The 23,666-nt window shown below is 39.6% G+C and overlaps 1 protein-coding gene across 3 annotated transcripts in view; it reads right to left on the bottom strand.

Annotated features, from left to right (window-relative positions):
- Positions 1 to 16,918, bottom strand: part of LOC126177614 (AP-1 complex subunit sigma-2) — a 74,633-nt gene extending 57,715 nt beyond the window's left edge. For 2 of the 3 annotated variants that reach the window (XM_049924468.1, XM_049924469.1), the window contains exons 1-2: positions 16,001 to 16,129; positions 13,057 to 13,235 (exon numbers count right to left, since the gene is read on the bottom strand). In XM_049924468.1, the coding sequence (XP_049780425.1) occupies positions 13,057 to 13,235; positions 16,001 to 16,003 (182 nt within the window). In that variant the 5' untranslated portion in view covers positions 16,004 to 16,129. Of the gene's footprint in view, positions 1 to 13,056; positions 13,236 to 16,000; positions 16,130 to 16,629 lie in introns of those variants that run through there. The other variant, XM_049924470.1, reaches the window with a different exon arrangement.
- Between the last annotated feature and the right edge of the window lie 6,748 nt (positions 16,919 to 23,666).

Raw genomic sequence — 23,666 nt, 5'->3', positions numbered from 1 at the left:
AGACAGACATGGGTCAAGAGAGAACACAGGTGTGTGAAGCATTCTGTGCAGAGAGAGAAAGAGAATTCATTGTTAGCTGTCTCTTGGGGTACAAGTGCTTCACTGTGCTCCATAAGATTTGCTGTTTTTAGTGGGATATACTAACGATATAGCAGTCACCTTTGGCACTCTAGTGCAGAACAAAACTAGCAAAGTGCAAAATTCAGAAATTCTGTTAGTTTATTTTCATATATTTGTGTATAAAAGAAACTTCCAGCATTTTCTTTGTTTTTGAACAAAATCGAAGCCGCTCAGATAAATTTTCATCAAAAGAAACATGATCCTGAAACTTCACACAAAAATTAAATGTGCTTTTCATGTTGACTGTTTCATAACTAGCATTAGTATCATGATAGTATTGTGTATTTCAAAACATTGAGTATCATGAAAACTATATTTCGTTCACTACAAATTTCAGAGCACACCTATATAAATAAATATACATTTCTGAGAATTTTCAGATGTTATGAGTGTAGTACATAACAAATTTTGTAATAAATCAGGAGTTACTGTGGCACATATTGTGTTACATTTAGTTTTTCCTTTCAACAGGAATGTACACTTTGCAAAAAAGTTCCAGGTGGATTCAGTGAAACAAATTCAATTCCAAGTTTTTCCCTTATTAAAACTGAAATCTCTCTGGTGGGAGTTAATCACTTCAGTTCTTAAAGGAAACCTGTAGTAGTTGGAGCTTAATGGACCAAAAAAATTAAAATAGAATCAGCAAGCTTAGTTTTAAGCGACAATGCAGACCCCCATGAATGCTGTTCTCAGGCACAGAACAAGTTAGTTGCTGCTCATAAGCAGCTAGAAATCAACTTGACTGTTGTCAAGTGATTAAAAGCAGCTACAAATGGGTGTGTCAGGAGGGCTACTGCAAGACATGAATCAAGAATATCATAGGTACCTCAAGTACTAACCTATCATTTGCAACAGGTACAGGATCTATCACAAAATGTCCAAGTGACCGTGAGTGGCACGTCAATGACAAGTCTAAGGGACCTGTGCAGGGGAAATAAGGACCAGTGTATTATAGCCAGCCCACTAATCAAGTTTAAGGTACAGTCTTCTACTGAAATTGAGTCAGTAATAATCACTTCACCTGTCGAGAAATCTGCTGTCACATGGATGTGAGGAAAACAAAAAAAAGAGTAGATGTCCCTCAATCATCAACAGCTCAAAAGCACAGCGAATAATGGTCATGGAATAGCAGAATCAAATTGAAAGAATGTGGCAAGTACTATATTACAGATATACAAATAACAGGGCTACAATCATGCCATTTTTAAACAAATTTGAATTGTTTATTTCATATCTGTATTGCCCATCTATGTCCAAAATTATATGACTTCTTAGGTGAAACCTCCATGGTGTCGTAATTTTGTTCAGTAGAAGTAAAAGAAATAGGTTGTATGACCAAATATTTCACTTTTTATATTCTTCTGAGGCAAGGAAAAATGTAAAAAAGGGGACCAGTAACAGGTGAACATTTTTAAATTCCTTATGCACTCAATCTTACTCCCCACAAATATATATCATATGCAACCTGCAATGTATGCTACACTCATACCAAAATTATTTTTTCCAAACATCTTTATAGTTAAATGGTAATACAACCATCATATCTGAGTGTACAATACCACTGTTATTTTAACCTCATGCCATCTCGAACATCCAATTCATAATAGGTGGCCAGAAAACAGAGATTTTTGGGACTATTGCGTATTTTAATTGAAGGGATCAGCAGAAGAAAGTGCTAATCCTTAATAAGGATTAGTCTGATCATGCTATCTGTTGTATATCTGAATGCACCATAAGCTAATAACAAGTAATTTCAAATGTACATTTGACTGCACAAATTGGCCACAGTTCACAATTTAAGATCCGGTAATCTGCACAATCTGGCAACACTGTAGGAAGTGTTGTCTTCCATTCAAGCAGTGCCACATCTGTTTGTAATCTACTGGTAAATATTGCACAATGTAGATGCAAACTCATCAGTTCAGAAACCCTCATTTATATATTTATTCCTTTTTTTAAAACCATTCCAGCTGTCTGTTAAACATATCAGTCTGACGGAACCTCAAAGGTAACTTGCTTCACTTTCATACTCACCAGGAATAGCAAAACCTTCTACGTAAGAGCTTGTCGCTGCATCAGGATCAGAATACTTATTGCTAGAGTGTTTCCTTGCTCTAAAGCAGCAGACACTTTACGCTGGCCTCCATCCCACCGGGTGAACCCTGCACATCTTGGGCTTATTTCTGGACTTGCACCAGTAAAAAGCATAAAACTGTGTCTTACGGTAGGTTTGATTTTTCTCCACGAAATAAGCTTGATAAACCAAGTGAACACTGTGAAATTATACAACACATGTAGGTTACAAACAATCCTGTTGGAAGAACATTCGGAACTGAGCAGTATAGCAGAGGTTGAAAATACCGCTTCAGTTGTAAATTTCTTTATTTTTTCACGACCAGTTTCAGACTGTTATAAGCCCATCTTCAGGTATCGTAGCTGCGCTGTGGTCTCCAAGCACCGCATGTAGCAGGTGCAGTGTGCTGCCTATGAGCACGGGACTCTATTCTCCTGGAAAGTACGAAGTGACAGGAAATTTTGGATAAAAATCTGGAGCTGGCCTCTGAGACCCCACTCGTATAATGTGGCAAAAGATGGCAACCAGGTGTTGGCGTCTGGAAAAGACTGTGCAGATGGCAGACTGAAGGGACACAAGACTATCAGTGCTAGAGCGATCCTGACGGAAGCTGCCCTGAGATGGAGCCAGTAGGCCACGTGATTCCAGGACCCAACTCAACCACTGACATACCATACATTCCAGAAGCTTACAAAGAACTTAGGAGAGGCTGATGGGCCAATAGCTATCCACATCAAGCGCGTTTTTACTGGGTTTGAACACCGAAATGATGGTGCTCTCCCACCACTGCAATGGAAAGAAGTCATCACACCAGGTCTGGTTGAAGGTGACGAGGAGATGCTGCTTGTAGTCAGATGAGAGATGTTTAACCTCTGACTGTGGATCTGATCTGGCCCAGGAGCTGTGTTGGGGCAATGTGCCAGGGCATTGAGGAGCTCCCAATCTGTAAATGGGGCGTTATAGGATTCACTATGACTTGTAGGGAATGAAATCACTTTCCCTTTCAGCCACCGTTTGAGAGTGCGAAAGGCTGGGGGGTAATTCTCTGACGCAGAGGCTCGAGCATAGTGCTCAGCAAAGTTCTCGGCAATAGCGTTTTCATCAGTCAATAATTTGCCTTTTATGTTAACACCGGGAACACCTGTTGAGGACTGGTACCAGAAAACATGTTTGATCTTTGCCCAGACTTGGGAAGATGACATATGGCACCCAATGGTCGAGACATATCTCTCCCAACACTCCTGTTTCCGTCGTTTGATAAGATGGTAAACGTGGGCACAGAGCCGTTTAAAGGCTATGAGGTGCTCCAGGGAAGGATGCCGCTTATGCCGCTGTAGAGCTCGCTGACGCACCTTAACTGCTTCAGCGACTTCCAGCGACCACCAAGGGACTGCCTTTCGCCGGGGCACCCTAAAGAGCAAGAGATCACATTTTCTGCCACGGAAACGATTGTTGTAGTCATGTGCCCAACCATCACATCGATGTTACCATGTGGGGGAGATGCAACGGTGACAGCAGAGGTGAAAGTTTCCCAGTTAGTCTTGGTTAACCCTTTCCACTCCAGTGTCGAGTGCCACTCGACATTGCGAAATTTGTTTTCCGCTCCGATGTCGAGCCTCATTTGACACGACTTTTTGAAGTTCTCAAACGTATTTTGAGTCTACTAGGCATTATTGCTGCAGTGTGCTGCCATCTAGGAGAACTAGTGTTAACTCGGTGTCGAACAGTAGCAGCTGTGTTAAGTCAAAGATTGTAATTATTACGTTCAAATCCATGCGCTCGAAATGGCTAGTTCTTCACGTACAGTCCTTTCTGAGAAAGAGATTTTAGATCTTTTAAAGCACTCTCTAAGTGAAAACGAGAGTGAAAATGATTTTGATTATGATAGTGATTCATTTCAAAACAATTCGAGTGACAATGACAAAAAAAACAGTGACAATGTGCATGTTTCTAGTGATTCAGCAGAGGATTTGTGGCGACTGTGGAGCGACACTGACACTGACTTCACAGATTTTCCTTTTGACGAATCAAAGTGTGGTTTTGTAACAGAAAGTAGTTCTGTTCCATCATCGCCTGTCGGATTCTTTCAATTAATTTCTACAGATAACTTATTTCAACAAATAGCAGATGAAACGGATAGGTATGCTACATCAAAAATATGTAAAGTGACACCACTTCCACAACATTCTGCATGGTGGGACTGGAGAAATGTTACCATGGAAGAATGAAACGCTTCCATGGTGTGCTACTGAATATGGCATTACAAAAGTGTAAGAACTTGCAGGACTTTTTTTCAAGAGAATGGTTACAATCATCCAACTTCTTTCCAGACTGTTTTAGTCGCCAATGATTTATGCAAATTTTCTGGGCACTTCATGTTTCTAATCCGACGAGTGCTACACATGTCAACAGTCAGGTTCAGTCACGTCTGAGTAAAGTGACAAATGTACTGAATTACTTGTCTGGCAGGTTTCTCGAAATTTATCGACCATATCAGTATTTAGCTGCTGGTGAATCTACAGTATCGTTCAAGGGTCGTGTATTATTCAAAATGTACAATCCTCAAAAACAAACAAAATGGGGACTCAGAGTTTATGTAATTTCGGATTCATCAAATGGTTATATCTGCAGTTTGATACCCTATTTTGGCGCTGTAACAACTGAGTCATTGATTTGTCCACACTTGAATTTTTCTGAGAGAATAGTTCTTCAGCTGCTAGCTAATATCAGAAATGCTACAGGGCAATCAGGGTATCATTTGTACACTGACCGTTTTTATACAAGTGTTGCATTAGCTGATGAGCTGTTTAAACAGAACATGCATCTCACAGGAACGATTCAGGCCAATCGCAAAAACCTTCCAGCTGCAACCAAGAAAGGAGCTCTGCGTGTAAGGAAGCACGAAATAAAATGCCTCCGCAACAACAAAATGATGGTTCTGGCATGGCAAGATAAACGAACAGTTCTCATGCTTTCTACAAAAGCCAATAACTCTGTGTCACTTACAGAAAGGAGAAACAGAAAGTAAAGGGAAGAAATAAAGAAACCGAATGTGATTATTGATTATACTTCGAAGATGGGTGGAGTTGATCGATCTGACCATTTTATTTCCAGTAACGGTTTTCTAATGAAAAGTCTCAAATGGTGGTGAAAACTATACTTCTGGCTGTTGGAGGTAGGACTTGTAAATAGTTATTTACTACACAAGAACCGCTGTGAGAAAAACAACTTGACAATATCGTCTCACAAAGCATTCCATAAAAGTGTTATAAGAGGATTAGTTGCCGAAGAAAGAACTCAAGGACAGAAATGAGGACGTTGCTCAACTTCTGATGACGAGGAACGCTTGAATGGAAAGTTTCACATTATCAACAAGCTTCCTGGGAACAAGCGTAAGGACTGTGCAGTGTGCTCAGACAGAAAAAAGAAAGGTGGCAGGCATGAAACTATGTATTACTGCGAAACATGCTCACGAAACCCAGCTCTCCACCCTGAAGAGTGTTTCAAAAAATACCACACAATGGAAAGTTTTGTACTGTAAAAGCTTACGTAAATATATGAATGAATGCACACATTTTGTTTTAATGTATACCCCAACTGTTGGCCAGCGGCCACATTGTTTCCACAAAGAGATCCGCGCAAATCTCTGCAGTGCACTGCCACCCAGGCAGCGGCGATTTAAATAAGAGTGGGCGGAGCTGCCCTGTGTCTGACTTATGGAGTGCAAAGGGTTAAAGCCCATCTAGGCAGGTGTCCATGGGTCTGACACCAGGGCAGTGACAGGAAAATGGGGAAGTGGTCACTACCACACAGGTTGTCATGTGCTCTCCAGTGGATAGATGGGAGAAGGCCAGGACTGCAAACTGAGAGATCAATGGCCAAATATGTGCCATGTGCCACACTGAAATGTGTGGGGGCACCTATATTTAAGAGGAAGATGTCGAGTTGTGACAGTAAATTTTCGACAACTCTGCCTCGGCGAGTAATCACGGTGCCACTCCACAAGGTGTTACGAGCATTAAAATCTCCCAAAAGTAGGAAAGGTTTAGGTAGTTGATCGATCAGTGTAGCCAATGTGTTCAATGGTACTGCACCATCTGGAGAAAGATATATATTGCAGACAGTTATTTCCTGTGTCATCCTTATCCTGACAGCCACAGCTTCAAGAGGAGTTTGGAGGGGCACAGGTTCACTGCATACTGAGTTCAGGACATAGACGCAAACTCCACCGGCCACTCGATTATAGTCGCTACGGTTCCTGTAATATGCCTTATAGCCACAGAGGGCAGGGTTCTGCATTGCCAGGAACCAGGTTCCCAGGAGGGCAATGCAGAAAGCAGGTGCAAAGCTTAACAGTTGCTGTAGCTCAGCCAGGCGGTGGAAAAATTGCCGTAAGTCCACTGGAGAATGACGTGATCTTGAGGCTGTGAAGGCATGGAACATTCAATGAGGCAGTTTACACCTCAGGGTCACCTGCTACCACCAATTTATTTCCTGAGCAGTCTGTATCCATGGTGCCAGAATCTTCACCTCATCCTCAGAAGCAAAGCTTGTAGGTAGCAGCGGTGTGGGTGCCACTGCAAGTCCCTTGATCTTGGGGGGGGGGGGGGGGGGTCTTCTTTTTGGATTTCTCTCACTGCTCCTTGGGTTTCTTTGGCTGGAACTAAGGATGATCATGAAGCCCTACCACCAGTTACTTTTGGGCACTTCAGCCACTGGCTGAAGTCATCTTTCCCGCTAGCAGACCTGGGAAGGGAGTGACCCAAGGGACCCATTCCTAGCGAGAAGTGCCGAAGAAGATTTACGCTTCTCCGGCTGAGAAGTGGAGACTGGTGTCCCCGATGGTTGGGGGGGGGGGGGGGGGAGGCAGTGCTCCCCAGGTGGGTGGTGTCGGAGCAACAGGGAGGGAAATTGGCTCGGAGAGCCGACCGGAATTCACGGAAAGGATGGGGCTACAACTGCTCTCATAGTGGCGGCGTAAGAGGAGGTCATAGCCACAGGATGTAGATGCTCAAATTTCCTCTTAGCCTCAATGTAGGTCAGTCGGTCCAGGGTCTTGTATTCCATGAATTTCCTTTCGCGCTATAAAATCCTGCAAAAATCCTGCAGTCTGGTGAGCAAGGAGAAGATGCTCTCCGCAGCTGACATAGATGAGAGGCAGGGCACATGGAGTATTGGGATGTGATGGATGTCCACAATCTGGACATGTGACGCTGGAAGTACATCGGGAAGACAAATGACCAAACTTCTAGCACTAAAAGCACTGCATAGGGGGAGGGATACATGGTTTTACATCACCTTGACCTTTTCGGGCAATGTGTCACTCTCGAAGGCCTAGATGAAGGCACCAGTGGCAAACTGATTATCCCTCGGACCCTGATGGACGCACCAGACAAAATGAACGCATTGTCACTCTAAGTTGGTGCGCAGCTCGTCGTCAGACTGCAAAAGAAGGTCCCTGGACCATATTTAAGCTCTTATGGGGAATGATGGTAACGGATACATCCCCCAGCTTGTCAGAAGCGAGTAATGCCCGTGATTGGGCAGAGGATGCTGTTTTTATCAAGACCGACCCAGACCGTATTTTGGACAAGCCCTCCACCTCCCCAAACTTGTCCTCTAAATGGTCTACAAAAAACTGTGGCTTCACTGAAACGAAGGAGTCCCCATCAGTTCTCGTACATATGAGGTACCGGCGTGAATAAGGTTCGCTACCATCCTTAGCCTGGCGTTCCTCCCATGATGTGACCAGGGAGGGGAATGATTTAGAGTCACACTTCCTTGCACTGTACTAAGACTTAGAATGCTTAGAGACTGCTGGTGTTTGATCACCAACAAGTGATGATGTGGTACGCTCCATCATCCGTCATCTGCCCTGATTCCACGCACTCCGACCAGGGAGCCTTCCCACAGGCGCCACCCAGCTGCAACAAAGGCCACCTGGCAGGATGGCCATTCCCAGGAGTCCCAATGCCCCAGGGTGACAGGCATCTACTCCTTGGCATACGTGGGGAGTTAACACTGCAGGCATCATCACCAGAGCGATCTCTGTGTTGTCAGGGGGCTACAACCAACAGGGTACGTGGAGGTCCCACCACGAAGGACTGGCTACCGTGCTTAATATCAGCACAAAAATGTCCATAGTCATCGTCGGCACAGAAATCGGCACTGCATAGTGCATGGTGGAAAATGGACCCAGGAAGGTGTCCTCACCCAAGAGATGGAGAATGAGCCAGACTGCAAAGAGACGACGAGAAAGTGGGCTACAGATCTCAAGGCACGATGGACACAATACACCATGTAAGGTGCCCTTCCCCAACCGGCTCACTCTTTGGAAAAAGTTTTGAAGAATGGAGGTCAAACCCTACAGGGGACCATCTCACAAAGGCCAACACGTGTGAGACTCCTTTTAGTCGCCTCTTACAATAGGCAGGAATACCCGTGAAGAACATAAACATATACGATGCCAGGAAAATCTACGGATTCACATCAGAAACCTCTACGTGGAGGAGATGGTAATTCTTATTATGAAGTTTCATAAATTTTGCAAGAAGAAAGGAAAGTTGCTGAGTTCACTTGTATTTTTATTGGGTTGCCATAACGACGGGATTGTTCCACAATTTGCTAAATTTTCTCACTTTATTGATACTAAGATGGCAAAAAGGATCAAGTAACGTGCTATTTTGGCATTAGTATGGGAAAGAATTCATTTCACGTGTCAACAGTTGGATCTGATATCCAATGAATTGTATTTCTTGCATTTAGAACTTTCTCCTCATCTGTCTCCCGCATCCTGGAAGTGGGTTGATAAAGCTTCGTGGGCGTATTCGGATTCTACACAGAAGAATACGACTAAGAAACAATATTCGAAATTTCTTCAACTTCGCCAACAACCATCCACATCCAATGACATTACTCATCGTCGGACTGTTATTAATTTGACTGACAAGAAATTGGAGGATGCTACTTTGTTGGTTTTGGAAAAAGGTATAAACTTTACACCAAGGAACTTGCTTACTGTTTATTTTATTAACACTGTTGAAAGGGCCATTGCTCGCTTTCCTTAAGATTTGGCAGAGGAAATTAGACAGGAAATTTCTTATCTTTGTTGTGCATCGCCATCACAAAGGAATATTTCTTCCAGTGAAAAAGATGGCCATTCTGTCATTGAGGGAAGTTAAGGATATTTTAGTTCTTCCTGCTGATAAAGGTAGTGCCACTGTTCTTTTGTCTCGTGAAGTTTATTTGGCTAAAATGGCCTGTTTATTGGATGATTCTGCTTACCATAAACTTCGGAGCGATCCTACAGACCAGATAAAGCGGAAGACCATTTCACTTATTAAGAAGAGCTCCCTGCCAAAGGACACCATCAAAAAAATTTCATCCAGGGGCAGCAGTACCACACAGGCTGTATGGTTTACCGAAGGTGCATAAACCTGGAACTCCTCTTTGTCCTATTGTTAGTAATTTGGGCACTCCCACTTATAATTTAGCTAAATATCTTGCTTCCGTCCGCAGCCCTTACACTGGGAAATAAGAACATCATTTATCCAACTCGAATGATTTTATTCAACGGTTGAAGTCTTTATACATTGGAACATCCAAACTTTTAGTTAGTTTTGATGTGGTTTCTCTTCCTATCCAGGTACCTTTGGTCAACTTTTGGATGATAAAACTACTGAGCTGTGTCACCATGTGTTGATATCGACATTTTTTTTCTTTAATTACGTATTTTTTGAACAAACTGATGGTGTGGCTATAGGGAGTCCTCTTTCCCCTATTGTCGCCAATCTTTTTATGGAAGATTTTGAAGATATCGCACTCAGGACTACTTCTGTTCAACTTACATGTTTTTACATTGATATTTTCAGTGGGCCACTTGGAATGGAAGCTCTTAATCAGTTTTTAGATCATTAGCTGTCTTCATTCACTTATCAAATTTTCGATGGAAATTGAAAGAGATGTCAAATTACCTTTTTCGGGTGTTCTAGTACACAAAAAAGAAAATGTAACCTTGGGACATGGCGTATACTATAAACCCACAAACACGGACTGCTATCTTCATTCTACAAGCTGTCATCCACCACATCAGCGCATCGGAGTTTTACGTACATTGGTCAAATGAGCTTATGCCATTTCTGATACCAAACATTTGACACATAAACTGGATCATCTTAGGACTGTCTTCAAGCTCAACAGATATACCAATCATCAAATTAATCATGCTTTTCAGTTTGGACCATCAAGTGAACCAGCGCCAGATACTAGTAAATCAGTCACTTTTCTACCTTTTGCTGGAAGTATTTCTCAAAAATTTCTATAATTCTCAGGATTGGATTGTTTGGGGGAGAAGACCAGACAGCGAGGTCATTGGTCTCATCGGATTAGGGAAGGACGGGGAAGGAAGCCGGCCGTGCCCTTTCAAAGGAACCATCCCAGCATTTGCCTGAACTGATTTAGGGAAATCACACAAAATCTAAATCAGGATGGCCGGACGCGGGACTGAACCGTCGTCCTCCCGAATGCGAGTCCAGTGTGCTAGCCACTGCGCCACCTCGCTCGGTATAATTCTCAGGAAATATGGTATAAAGTGTCCTTTTGCCTTTGGCGAAGACTAGAGCTTTGTTTGTGTCTGTCAAAGGTGATTTGGGATTGAGGAAGCCTGGAGGTTATAAAATTCTCTGTCACTGTGGAAAGGCTTATACTGGACAGACTATTCGCAATGTTCATGACCGATGTGTGGAATATCAGCATCACGTATGTTTGCTCCAGCCTGAAAAATCTGCAGTCACCGAAAATTGATTCAATGAGGGGCATAACATGTCGTTTAAAAGAGATGCAAATTACTGGTCCACCTCCTCATTACTGGGATTGTATGCTCAAGGACTCCATCAAAATACAATCAACTGCTTACTGTATTAATAGAGATAAAGGTTTTCCTTTAAGCAAGATATGGAACCCTATTTTATCTGATATAAAACAACAACAGTCTGCTTTTTGACCCGCTACATCTTAATTTGCGATTTATCACTTTCACCATTTTCTACTGCCAGTGGCGCTGCAATTCTTTGCTCCACACGGGGCAGCTCTTTCACTTCTCGTGCAGGTGAAGTGGCCTGGACCCGGGGTATAAAGGAGCCACTGTTTCTGATGTTCATTCCGTTCCGGTGTGATTGTGTGCTCAGCGATTTCACCTCAAGATGGCAATCATATCCGGCTGTGAAGAGCATAAACGTGAAAGGCATTTAAAGTTTAACAGCTTTTCAACTTGCAATTCTTTTAAGACAGAGAGAATCCAAAATATTTATAGCTTCACCATGCAAAGTATGGCACTAATTTTCTACACGGCTCCCCAGTTGTCACAAAATGTTATTAATTTAGTCCCTGAAGGTTTCATACGAATGACACCTCTAGGCTACCATAACATTTATATAGGAATTATCAAGGTGTAATATGACAGCAGAGACGAGCAGACAGTTCTAGAATTTGTGGAAACTACCCACATGGTGCCGATTTGTGATGCCAAACTTCCACTACCTTAGTAAAGCATATTTTTGTTCTGTCGTTGCAACTACAAAAACTGCATGTTTTTTGGTTGTTTCACTGAAGAACGAAAATACCCTTGGCCACACAAATGAAGAATTTACCACTATCTTATTTTAACAGTGGTCATTGTTAGCCAGATTATAGCATATATGTGAATCAGAATGCTGTGTCTTAATTCAAATAACTAATGATCATTATATTTCAGAACAGTAGAAGTAGGACTGCAATGAACTGATTACTTTAAGTGTGATTTATAGAACCTGTGTAGTGAGTCTTTCCAGTTGCATAGCAGATGGTGATATTTTTTATGCAATTATCTTCAGAATTAATGTAATCAAACAACAATGAACTTTGTTATTATTGTTAGGGCTTAACCGAAATGCTTAAAGAATAAATAAATAAATAAAAAAGAATGAGTGATTGTGCTACTTTTACCACTACACCATGAGCACAAGAAGGACTGCAACAGCTCAACCAGAAGATGATTTTTTATTCCTACGGCATTGCCAGTCTGTGCAGATGGCCAGACTTTGACTTCTGAAAGGTGGCCAATTTTCGTGCTATCAAGTGTACCACTGGTACCACTAGAAAAAAAAAAAACTGTCTTCTATACAAAGCCTTCTATACAAAGTGATTTGTATCATTTGTGCTCTTTTCTTTGAATTTAACTAGGCTTATTGTCTACAACAGCTGAAAGTAAGTTTTTGTGAGTTAGCACATTTTTCTGCCAACCTCTTCAATTGATCTCCAAGAAGGAGAAGGGAAGGATGCTGGAAGGACAGAGGAGGGTTCACTGTCATTCGTGTCCCACCATATTCTCACTGTTTATCACACTGTATATGCATTATGCACTCCTGTTTGTATTTCCTGTGTCTCTTCTTTCTGCCACGTAAGGTGCACGAAGTTGCACTCTGAGTAACCCGATCACCTCTGTAGTGAGTACATAGCATTAACCTTATTGTATGTAAGCTGTAATATGGTAACCTGCTGTTCTATATGTGTATCATTACTGTCCACAGTATTTCCCTTCTTCCATAAAGGGATAATAGACAATCGTATCAGTGCTTGGTACTTTCAGTATGAAAAAAATAACTACTGTGATGTGTGGAGACTCCTCTAATCTATACAAAACACAATAAATAAACAACAAAGGGAATAAAGGGTAGTTTATAAAACATGAGTGTGCAGCATGTAGACAGACAATTAAGTTCAGAAACGGAAAATCTAAAATACAGATAATTAAATATCTTCTTCACTCAACAACAAAAGCTTATGCACAACTTCTGCATACTAGGAAATACCTATTGTCATTTTACCTTTTGTACACAACTTTTACATCCTTCCATTCAAGAAAGCTGCTCATTTTTGGTTTTCTTGCCAAAATTGTGGTTATTAACTCTCGTGTGATCTTCTTCTTTACTTTGTCAGGGTGAGCAACATACCATTTCTGCAGTCTCAGCTTTCCTTGGCGGCTAAATAGCAACATGAACTGCATCTAAAAATGAAAAAAAAAAAAAAATAATAAAGCTGTGTTTATTTTCCACTATGTTAATGCACTATTCTGAAAAGAGCAAGCATATTTTATTTATATATAATAATAATAATAATAATAATAATAATAATAATAAAGGAATCATCTGTTATTATACAGGTTAACAAATAACTTGACCAAAGGCACCAAAAGTAGTTCAAGATGTGCAAATTTGTCTTGAGTGCACATTGACACTGGTAAGTTAACAGATTGATTGAAATTACTTTTTAATTGACTTTTTACAGCATGGGAATCAAGTTCCAACACAAATCATATCTCCGTCATGTGCCAACTGTCCACCAATGCCAGTGAGAACATCAGTTTGTTGGTAATAGTTGAGCAATGTTTGTACATGTGTAATCAAATGGTTCAAATGGCTCTGAGCACTATGGGACTTAACTTCTGAGGTCATCAGTCCCCTATAACTTAGAACTACTTAAACCTAACTAATCTAAGGACATCACACACATCCATGCCCGAGGCAGGATTCGAACCTGCAACCATAGCGGTCGCGCGGTTCCAGACTATAGCGCCTAGAACAGCTCGGCTACTCCAGCCAGCACATGTCTAATCCATTAACTGAAAACTGCAACAGGATATGACACATTCTTCAGGTATTGGCAGCCAGTTCCATTATTTTTAGACTACACCTAAAGATTCTTGACAACCACTGGAACAATGCTGAAATGGTACATGGCAGTTATCAAATACTAACTTATTTTGGGTCAACCAAAGTTTGTGGTACCACCTACCTGATTTTACTCATAACACAACTGTGTTGCATGGTGTGATGTTATGGAGGTGTGGCATATTTGAAACGGATTGTTTTTGCACAGGATGTGATGGCGTTTCAATGGCACACTCTATTGTGGGATGTTTACGTTTCTAATTTGTTTGTGGGTGATGTCAGTATTTCACTGGACTCCGTGACTGCTACTTTTGAGAATAATATTGGCCAAGTTTGAGGCAGTTTGTTAATGAGCTATTTTGACACTTTCAGTTATGGGCATTTTCGGGTTCAGAATTTACCAGTGCTGTGTGTTGTTTACAGTTTTAAGTTTAATTTTATATTTTGTTTTTGTTAGTTATGGATATGACAACGAAGTGCATGAGTAGGATGCTGTGTGCCACAATAAGTTGACCACAATTAAATTCCTGCAGTTATTTGGTTTAATTGCAAAGTAGGTGAAGTGTTATGTCTGAGGAGAAGGCTGCTGCACTTCAGACCAGGGCATTCAGCATATGGACATTGCAGGCAGGAAAACATATGACATTCTGTTCAGATGGCCTCATGATCTGAGATGTCTCCACTGGCCAGTCAATGTAATGTGTTGATGACATTTTATTTTTGTTATCACTCGATAGCATTTGAAGAAACCTAACATTTTTATAAGCTAGTAAAAGTGTCCTCCCAAGAACAATATTTACATCTACATTACACTTGTAAAATACAAGTCATTATATTGTATAGTGCAGTGCACATGGTGTAAAAATACCAGCATTCCCTTTCCAGCTCACTTCCACGGGGAGCTTAGCAAAAACTGCTTATACATCTCTATGGGCTATAATCTCCCTCAGTTTACTGTCATAATGATTACAACATAGGAATGCTGCAAATGGCAATTTTTTTCTTGAATTCCCAGGGACAGTCAATTTTCAGAAATTTATAAGTCAGTTTTCAGAAATGTATGCGTATTTATGTCACACACACTGGGAATTTAACAACTGTGAAAACGAACCCATCAATCTCACAATTGCTCTGTTAATATTCCAGACGGAAACAATTCTAAGAAGTGGAATATATCTCTACTAAATGACCTTTTCCACAAACCAGTTGCATTTTGAATGTTTATTCCCAGGAATTTCAGGCCTGGAATTACCTTGATGACTACAAGAAAATGGTCAATGCAGCACATGTCACTCCAGACCTTAAAGCCTATAATTCAACTTACTAAATTTGACACAATCAACACCGTGTATAATCTTAAAACTTGGCCTAATGATTCATAATTAATTTTAATCATCCAGAATGGATCCTGGTACCGTGACTTTGTATCAACAATACCTGGCAACTGCATAAGTGTCTGTTACACTACTGCATACACAAATGTAAAACAGTTTTAATTTTGGTTGTTTATGACTAGGATTGAGCAGCTATTGTTGGATTATAGTTATCTTTCTGCTTACTTATGCATGTCATATTACACATGTTTATACTGAGAGCCAGCATTGTCTTTGCATTGGGCTGCATATCACTCAACACTTTTTGCATTTGTAATTGTTGTATGTAATTATTAATACAAATGTCAGAAAATGTGATGTCAAGATACAAAAATATTATCTATTATTTTAACATAAATTTTGTTTACTACATGACAACATCTAACTGCCACAAACAGGTGATGTGATGTGCAGAGTGGACGGCATATTTCTACTCTTTTGAGGAAACCAAATGCCTAAGTTGCTTGCAGCCCAAATTACAATAGCTTCAAAGAAAAATGAAAATTAAATGGTAAAAAGTAATGTGCTGAAAATTAAGTGGTAAAAGTTAATGTACATCATAAATTCATAAGATCCAGTAAATCGATAACATTTGAAAACACAGCCTGCCCCTATTCAAGGATCTGGAGTGTGTGAGGGACATTTAATGCTGTTAATTCACACTGCCTGTCTGGCTCTATACGAAAGCAAACCCACATTTGCTTGAACAAATAATGTAATACACTTGCCATTTTTCTCTGCTATGGCGAAACTTTTTTTCTCTTAAGCAATGAACAAGATAAACACGAAAACATCAAGTCAAAACTTCTGGATGTCAGGCAAAGATGTATTTACTTTGATAAGCTGGCAGTTCTTATCTCGACGCCTGTGGACTAAATGTGAGTGCTAATGAACGTCATTGTTTCTGTATAAGTTTTTACTTGAATTTATTACAGAACCATTTTTATTTTAACGGAAATGTGTTCTCGAAGTGAGAAATAAATCGCTTTCACAATCTATATCAGTCGGAAATGTATAATTCTATCCTTTTTTATTATCGAAAAAGGTATAGGCCTAAACGGCCTTTTAATCATTTTTGCTAATCCTGTTCCTGTGACAACCACATGCAGTTAATACAGCTAACATAATAGTTGACTTCTAGCCACACAATATATGAAGCCGGCAAATATTTATCGACGTTTGCGGTTTCTCAGCTGGAGAACACCTATATTGTAGTCATATTTAGTTAGTTGCAAATAACCATATTTAACACTGCAAGTCACTATACATTTTACTGTCTAATGTGTTCAGTTTTTTATCTAACTTAATTTACGAGGTAAATCTCTTCTCGCAATAAAATTTGTTAGAAGTTCTGTACCTTAAAGGACCTTTAAACGTGCGCGTCCAGCAAGTTAAAAAAAGCTCCTTGTCTGTATTTACTTCGTGGAACAGTTTGTCATTAAAATAATTTCATGAGGTATTTTCAGGCAACATTTAATTGCTACCAATGTTAAATGTTCCACATCTACATACACCACATTTTGTCGACCTTTCACTGTCACAGTCCACACTCCACAGATGTTCCGAATTCAGTTGCGATATAATTTTGAATCGTGTTCTCGGGAGGAACGAGCAGACGATATCTATAAAGGCAGCTCAGTCTGCAGCCCTAACTACGGAAAACGTCTGTGTATTGTTTTCTACCGTCCATTATTTTCCATGGGAAACAAATTTTTATACCAGAAAAAAACTGAAATGAGTACTTCAAATGACTCTCTCCGTAGTACGCTTTCCTCGTCATCAATACATTTGTCCTCCTAGCTACCACAAAGTACATCGGAGTGATAACATACTATATGTATTGATTCGTATTCCATGCCCTCCACCACTGAAGGCCAATTTATACTAGCCGTCACGTAGAAACATTCCACTATGCATTTCAGATGGTGGCTTTCCCAGAGGCCGTCAACGGACCGTCACGTCACGTCAAGGTTCCTCAGGTAGAAAATTTTGACGCTGTAGTCGTCTGCTAACATCGAAAGTTAACCCATTTTCGCCATTCGTCTTATAGTAGTGGGTTTTCTTCTTTTGTGGCTTCTCAAGCTCCCTACACACACACCAATTTATTGGCCGACAGACGGACGGAACAATTCCATGGCAGCCTACACACGTACCAATTGACTCCACTCAGCGTTTACAGCGAAACGCTGTTGTTGTGATTTGTTTATTTTAAGTACATTGAGTTTACGTTTTACGAGATCCTCTTTGGTTTTACACAGAAACAAAAATTGGAGTTTGTCTTGGCTGTTTTGGAGATAACAATACGAAAAAAGATCAGACAGAGCGGTGGGCAAAGAAGGGGCTAACGCAAGGAGAGTACTTCACTCCTGCTCTGTTACTTTAGGGGCTGGGAGCCAATGATTTTCGTAATTACCTTAAAATGGATGAAACATGCATTTCAAACAATTCTTAACGAAAAAGAATATATTCATGAGAGTGGCTGTAAGCTGCGAGGAGAGACTGTTAGGTACGGTTTCTAGCCAATGGCAGGAGTTACGAGGAACTCAAATTCAGCATGGTTGTATCCCCACAATTATTAATTAAAATGACTCCTGAAATCTGCAACGCGATTTATAGTTGTCTCAGGAAGTACATCATGGTAAAGCAAAATAGATAAAACAAAAGATTTTCCTCTAAACTTTATTAATTTATTCACGCATTTAGCTTGAGAGATGTCCCTGTAAGTTTAACAAACTCATTTCAGATTCGAAAAAGAAATACCAAAAATGGTGGTGGCGAACACCAGCTAATAAATATAACAACAGATATATAAGAAATGAAGCATTTAACAATCATTAGAACGGTAAAAAAACGATCTCATACTTCACTCTTCATAGCAGCAGGCTTCGATATACACTGGATTTTCCTAACACTTGTTGCAAAAAAAAGAAAGTATACTCTATACTCCATTGTATGTCGAGATTTCGGTTTTTAGATTTTATTTCCGATGAGTATCGAAAATGACACCTAAAATGAGAAATTTAGAATGTGGACAGACGTTTATTCTATCCATATGCTGCACGAACCCATTACGGATTCGTTAAAAAATGAAGACATGTTTCACTTCTTGCTTCTGTATTGCTATACTTCTCGCATGACGTATCCCACAAACATCTGCTGTCTTTAAATGTCTCCAAAAGCTGTGTCATTTAAGTCTCGTCCACCTAGCTCCTGTCATGTATATTAGATCAGTACTTACTTCTGCATGCAGTAGCAAAGAATAACTTTTTGCTGAGTAGTTGGCATGTCAGTCAAAACAAATGTCCAGTTTGATAGTCAGTTGGTTGGTGCATATGTATGGCCCTGCAAACTTTATTTTATTATTATGCTTTGGTTTTGTGGCAAATTGCAAATGTCATGACATTTTTTCCATTGAGTGTTCTTCCATAAACGAGGTCAGTTTTAAAATAACAGAATGGAGCTGACACGTACATTGTGTACAAATAAGACCATAAGTTGATGAGGTAATTTTCACAAAATAACTTTTAAGTGAAAAAATCGGCCATGTTGAAGGACAAAAATATAGTCGTTTATAATGTTATTAGTTTATGTGAGGGAAAAAACCAGTAATGGGTAGGATAAACAGGCTCTATTTTAATGTGTTTGAATGTACATAAATTTTTTCACTAGTAAATAAATGCCGATAATTTAAAATGTCGTTCCTTTTCTCAGCACTTTATCACACAAAACTGATCAAGAACATACGTTATGAAGCTTGCTTTGGAGATTAATAAACTTATCATTATTAGTTCCTCAATTCTGATTAGCTTAAGAAATATAGGGAGAACTGTACATCAGAGGAATGTGGCATCAGAAAACAAGGAGCCGCTCGCTGAAAGGAAAATGCATGCCCCTGCTACTATCCATCTAAAAAGTATCATACTGCCAAATCACATGTACCTGTAATGTAGGTCTGCATTAGCTCAGTACCTCTCATGTCAGTGTCGCTGCTACTGCTGTCTGCTGTGTCACTACCTTCCGCATCAGTTTTTTTGCTGTTGCTGTTTCTGTGGTCATTGCTACTCTTCTCATTGGCGACGAATGGCTCTGTCATCAGTCAAGAGTTTGTTCAAGTAGAAGACACTACTCTTTGCGTATAGGCACGTGACTGCAACATAAAGCCCACTCATCTTTCCTATTGTCTGAAACATTTCTGCCACAAATTAATTGTATCATCTAGAGTGAATGTCACACTCTTGTTCCGTAAACTTTCTTGTAATAGTTCATACAAGTTCAATTGCGTTTAAATCTGGATGGTAAGGAGTTAATCTATGCACTGCATGTCCATGTTTGGAATGCAGGATATCAATTTCAGACATCTGAAATCTTTCTTTCTTGCTTTTAATAAGAGGATACATTTCTATTTCATTAAGTGGAATACCTCTTTGTGGAAGCCAGTTAAACATCTCCTCTTTCTGAGAAAAAGAGGCAGGAGATGGATTAAGTTTGATGTTATCCAGAATTATCAGTCTATAATACTGAGTCTGGTAGAGAGCAAGGGATTAATTTGCTTCTGAACCATTCCTCCAAAGTTTCAGAGTTAATATCATTCTGATAAGCAGGACAGTTAATCCCAGACTTAAAAATTAATAATGTTTTTGGTTTGAACGCATTATCGCCACCAGCACATACAATGGTAGTTCAGTTTCTCTTGGAAACTGGTTGTTTCCGTTGGCACTCCAAGAGCGACGAGTGGTATGCAATGAAAGTATGAAAATCTCATCTGTGTATATAATAGGCCTCCCACTATTCCTGTAATTCTGTATATGCAGTAAATACTGCAATTTCGCAAATATCTTTCTTTCAGTTAGTAATTTCCGCATTAAATCCTAAACCAATGATAATCTTTCATAGTTCCTAGCTGCTGCCCAAAAAATTTTCTTTTTCCTTTAAAGCTGGATGAAATTTTCTGTTGGTCATTTACAATTCATTTCGTGAAAATTACGTTCCATTAGTCGAACGACACATTTACCAATATCAGCCACTTCAGTTTTCATCTTCTCGTAGAACGTTTCTAATTTGGCGTTATAAGTGCCCCAGATTGCTGGTCAGTCATAACATCCTCACTCACAATGCAATTCAGACGGCTTACTTATATACCCCTAGCTGCAGCAGCATATGACTAGACATTTTTCAGATTAATTGCCAGATCTGAATCAACTTTATTCTCCATGAGTTTGTAAATGTTATACACAATAACTAGGTACATCTCGCTGACTGTATCACGGATGGTGTCTCTTAACCTTTGTAGCGTTGCTCTTGGGGGACGAAAATAAAAAGAACTGTTACTTTTTTTTAATGTCGAAAAAGTGAATATTTTGGTGGGCCACTTGGCAACAGAATCAGGGATTTATTACGCTATTATAATAATATACGTTGACCATTATATACCTGAATAAGAGCAGCATATTGATGTATATATATTTGAAATCGTTCGGAAGAAATATTATCATTTCTGTGCATTTTTATAGTCGCGATGTAGTCATACCCGGATCAACACTAAGGGACCAGAAGATTTAGAGACTTTTAAAAAAAAATGCAACACTACACAAAAAAAGTTGGTTCAGAAATAATAGGAAAACGATAATGTTCCTTCTGCCTCATGCTGCGTTCGGCCCATCAGCGTGACGTAATTTCTGGTGATGAAGTAACACAAAATAATTATAATTCAAGTAAATGAGGAGATGGAAATCATCAAGGTTAATTTACTAAAATAAGCACACTTATCTTTAACACACGTTTTTTTTAATGCTACGTACCTTTTCAGATTAAATTACAATAGATGACCATTGTGGTTAGATACTTTATACATAACAGTCAAAATGTCCTCTTGACTCTGTCTGTTCGATATCAGTTACAAGAAACTACATGTTTTCTGATTGGAAAAAATAACAATTAGCATATTCACTCAATACTTTCACATAGAATATAAAATACAGTTGCGGAACGCAGCAAGTCCGCGTCCGCCTCTCATGAAATACAAACAGTAAAAGGTGAGGCGCCAAAAGCCTCATTTGTCTTGAAACAACAGAATTCTTTTTTTTTATATACCATTAATCGATACATGTACATAGAGATTTACTGGCACCGCGCAAGAACGGCAAAGATAAATAATAATAGATTCTGTCACTGCTATGTGATGGTTCATTTCTTTTACTTTACAATTGTTCGATAACTTTAGGCCATCAGGCGTTTACTATTGAGCGTATATTAATGTTTGTGAGGCGAAAATTACTAATATTACACTGCCTCCCATGAGGAGGGAAGGAATACCGAAGGTATTACTTTCATCCTCATGCCCATTGGAATATTTGTAATTTTCGGGTGTAACATACAGGTTATTAAAAATTTCATTTCACATTCATTCCATAATAAAAGAATTAACGCTTCAATTTGTAATTACTGACGATGGATCATTGTGAATTTGTTATGTGTGTCTATCAGTGTTTGCATGGATTCAGTCTTTCTTGATGATTCTTAAAATTAAGGCTATAAGTACACATATTTACAAACTTTATAAGGAAATAGAGTCACACTTCATTTTTTAACGTTGCAAAAGTAATTTGACTATCACAACTGGTACACAACTTTCTGTTTTGACTGTATTCATTTTATTGTCATCGTCTTGTCGATTGACTGCCTTGTCTGTTGTCGCACTTAATTATAGATTTATTTTCGTCGCACATACACTATTTATGATAGACTTGGATTGTAGAGCGGCCACTGGTGATGGCTTCCATATCTTTCACTTCAGGGCTCGAGTGTGGCTCTCCGAATTATTTCACATATGAAACAGATAAAATATCTTATATTAGAATAGCTTACAAAACTAATTTTATATACATATGGGATGGGATTTAGGAAGGATCGGATCCTTTGACATATTTTCGTGTGCTTATTTTCATTCGTATCGTGACCTTTCGTTAAAGTTTACATTTCAACATTGTTCAGAGGTGACCATGTGACTTGTCTCTGTGTACAATCAGTCATTATACTAATTACGCTAACTTCTCTATCCTAGAGTCTCTCAGAAGGTTTATGATACATACATAATGCTTTAGTACTGGGTGTGAATGTTTTTGCTACAGAATGTAGCGCACAGCAACTGTGTTGGCGGTTGAACGTTTACATTATTTCGTCACGTGGTGGCTGTCCGCCTCCACTGTTGCGAGCAATCTTGAAATTCAGTCTGTGCGCGCGCACGTGACCGGAGCTTTCTTGCAGAGCGTTGATTTCGCGCTTGAGGTGCCGTGCATCGCTTTTGTTCGGCGGATCGTGGCTTTGTGCTTTTTAGATTGCTGGAGGGAGCTTCTGCCACCGAAACTGCCTCATATCACTTCCTGCCCACTATCCAGTTACGGATTCACAGGTAAGTGGTAGCTACCGCTGCAACTGCACGTGTGGAATGACACTGATTACTACACACTGCACACATCAATGAATTTTTTTTTACACATATGGTGTAGTAGAATATTGCCACTGAAAATCGTCGAACTTTAAAACTTCACTTGCACTGTGGTGAGCGTCTGTGTGAACGGTGTATTAAAAGAAATTCTCGCTTCATAACATCCCACGGTGTTTACAAGTTGATTTACATACTAATATTTACAAGACTTCATTTAAATCGAGAATAAATCTAATTGACCACTTTGAATCAGAACAATTGTTTCTTAATTAGTCTTTTTTTTTATTTATGCCTACGGTCACAGGTAGGCTATTATAAGTCCTTTTTCTTTGACCAAATCCATTCCAAACTCCTTTACAAATTAATTTCATTCATAGTAATCTTTATCACGCTTGCTTATTCATTTTGTAGGCTCAATACATTTTTTTTTAAATTGCTCGTCTTATTTAGTGACTTGTGAGGGGAGCTTCATTTATGTCAAAGTTTCTCTCATATGTGCTTGTCTTTAAAGAAAGTTCGAGGACAGATTTGAAAATAGCAATTCCGCCTCAGGATTTCGTGTAGAAATACAAACAGTCGTAAAAGAAAAGTGGGCAAAGCGAGCCTACTCACAGATCGTCGACAGAATTTAAATTACTCCTCAACCAGGTCGAAAATTTAATTTACATTGCGCATTACAAAAGCAATATGCGCGTCGCGAACCTACTCATTTTTATATGTAGTGCCTCACTTCCTAAGCACACGTGCATCTTTACAAGTTGATCCTGAGGAGTGGATAGGATCAAGGATCTTAAAGGATTTGCACTTAGGAAAGGGATTCAATAATCACAGAGAAAACAATAAATATTGCAGTGTGCACTTAAAATAAAATCTATCACTTTAAGCATGTATATCTAATATGTATCTTGCTGCAGCTTGCTTACTACTCTTTGCTCATTTCTTAGACTAAG

The sequence above is a fragment of the Schistocerca cancellata genome, chromosome 1 (genome assembly GCF_023864275.1).
Source record: "Schistocerca cancellata isolate TAMUIC-IGC-003103 chromosome 1, iqSchCanc2.1, whole genome shotgun sequence".
In the NCBI taxonomy this organism is placed as follows: Eukaryota; Metazoa; Arthropoda; class Insecta; order Orthoptera; family Acrididae; genus Schistocerca; species Schistocerca cancellata.
This window is presented reverse-complemented; position numbering and strand designations above follow the sequence as displayed.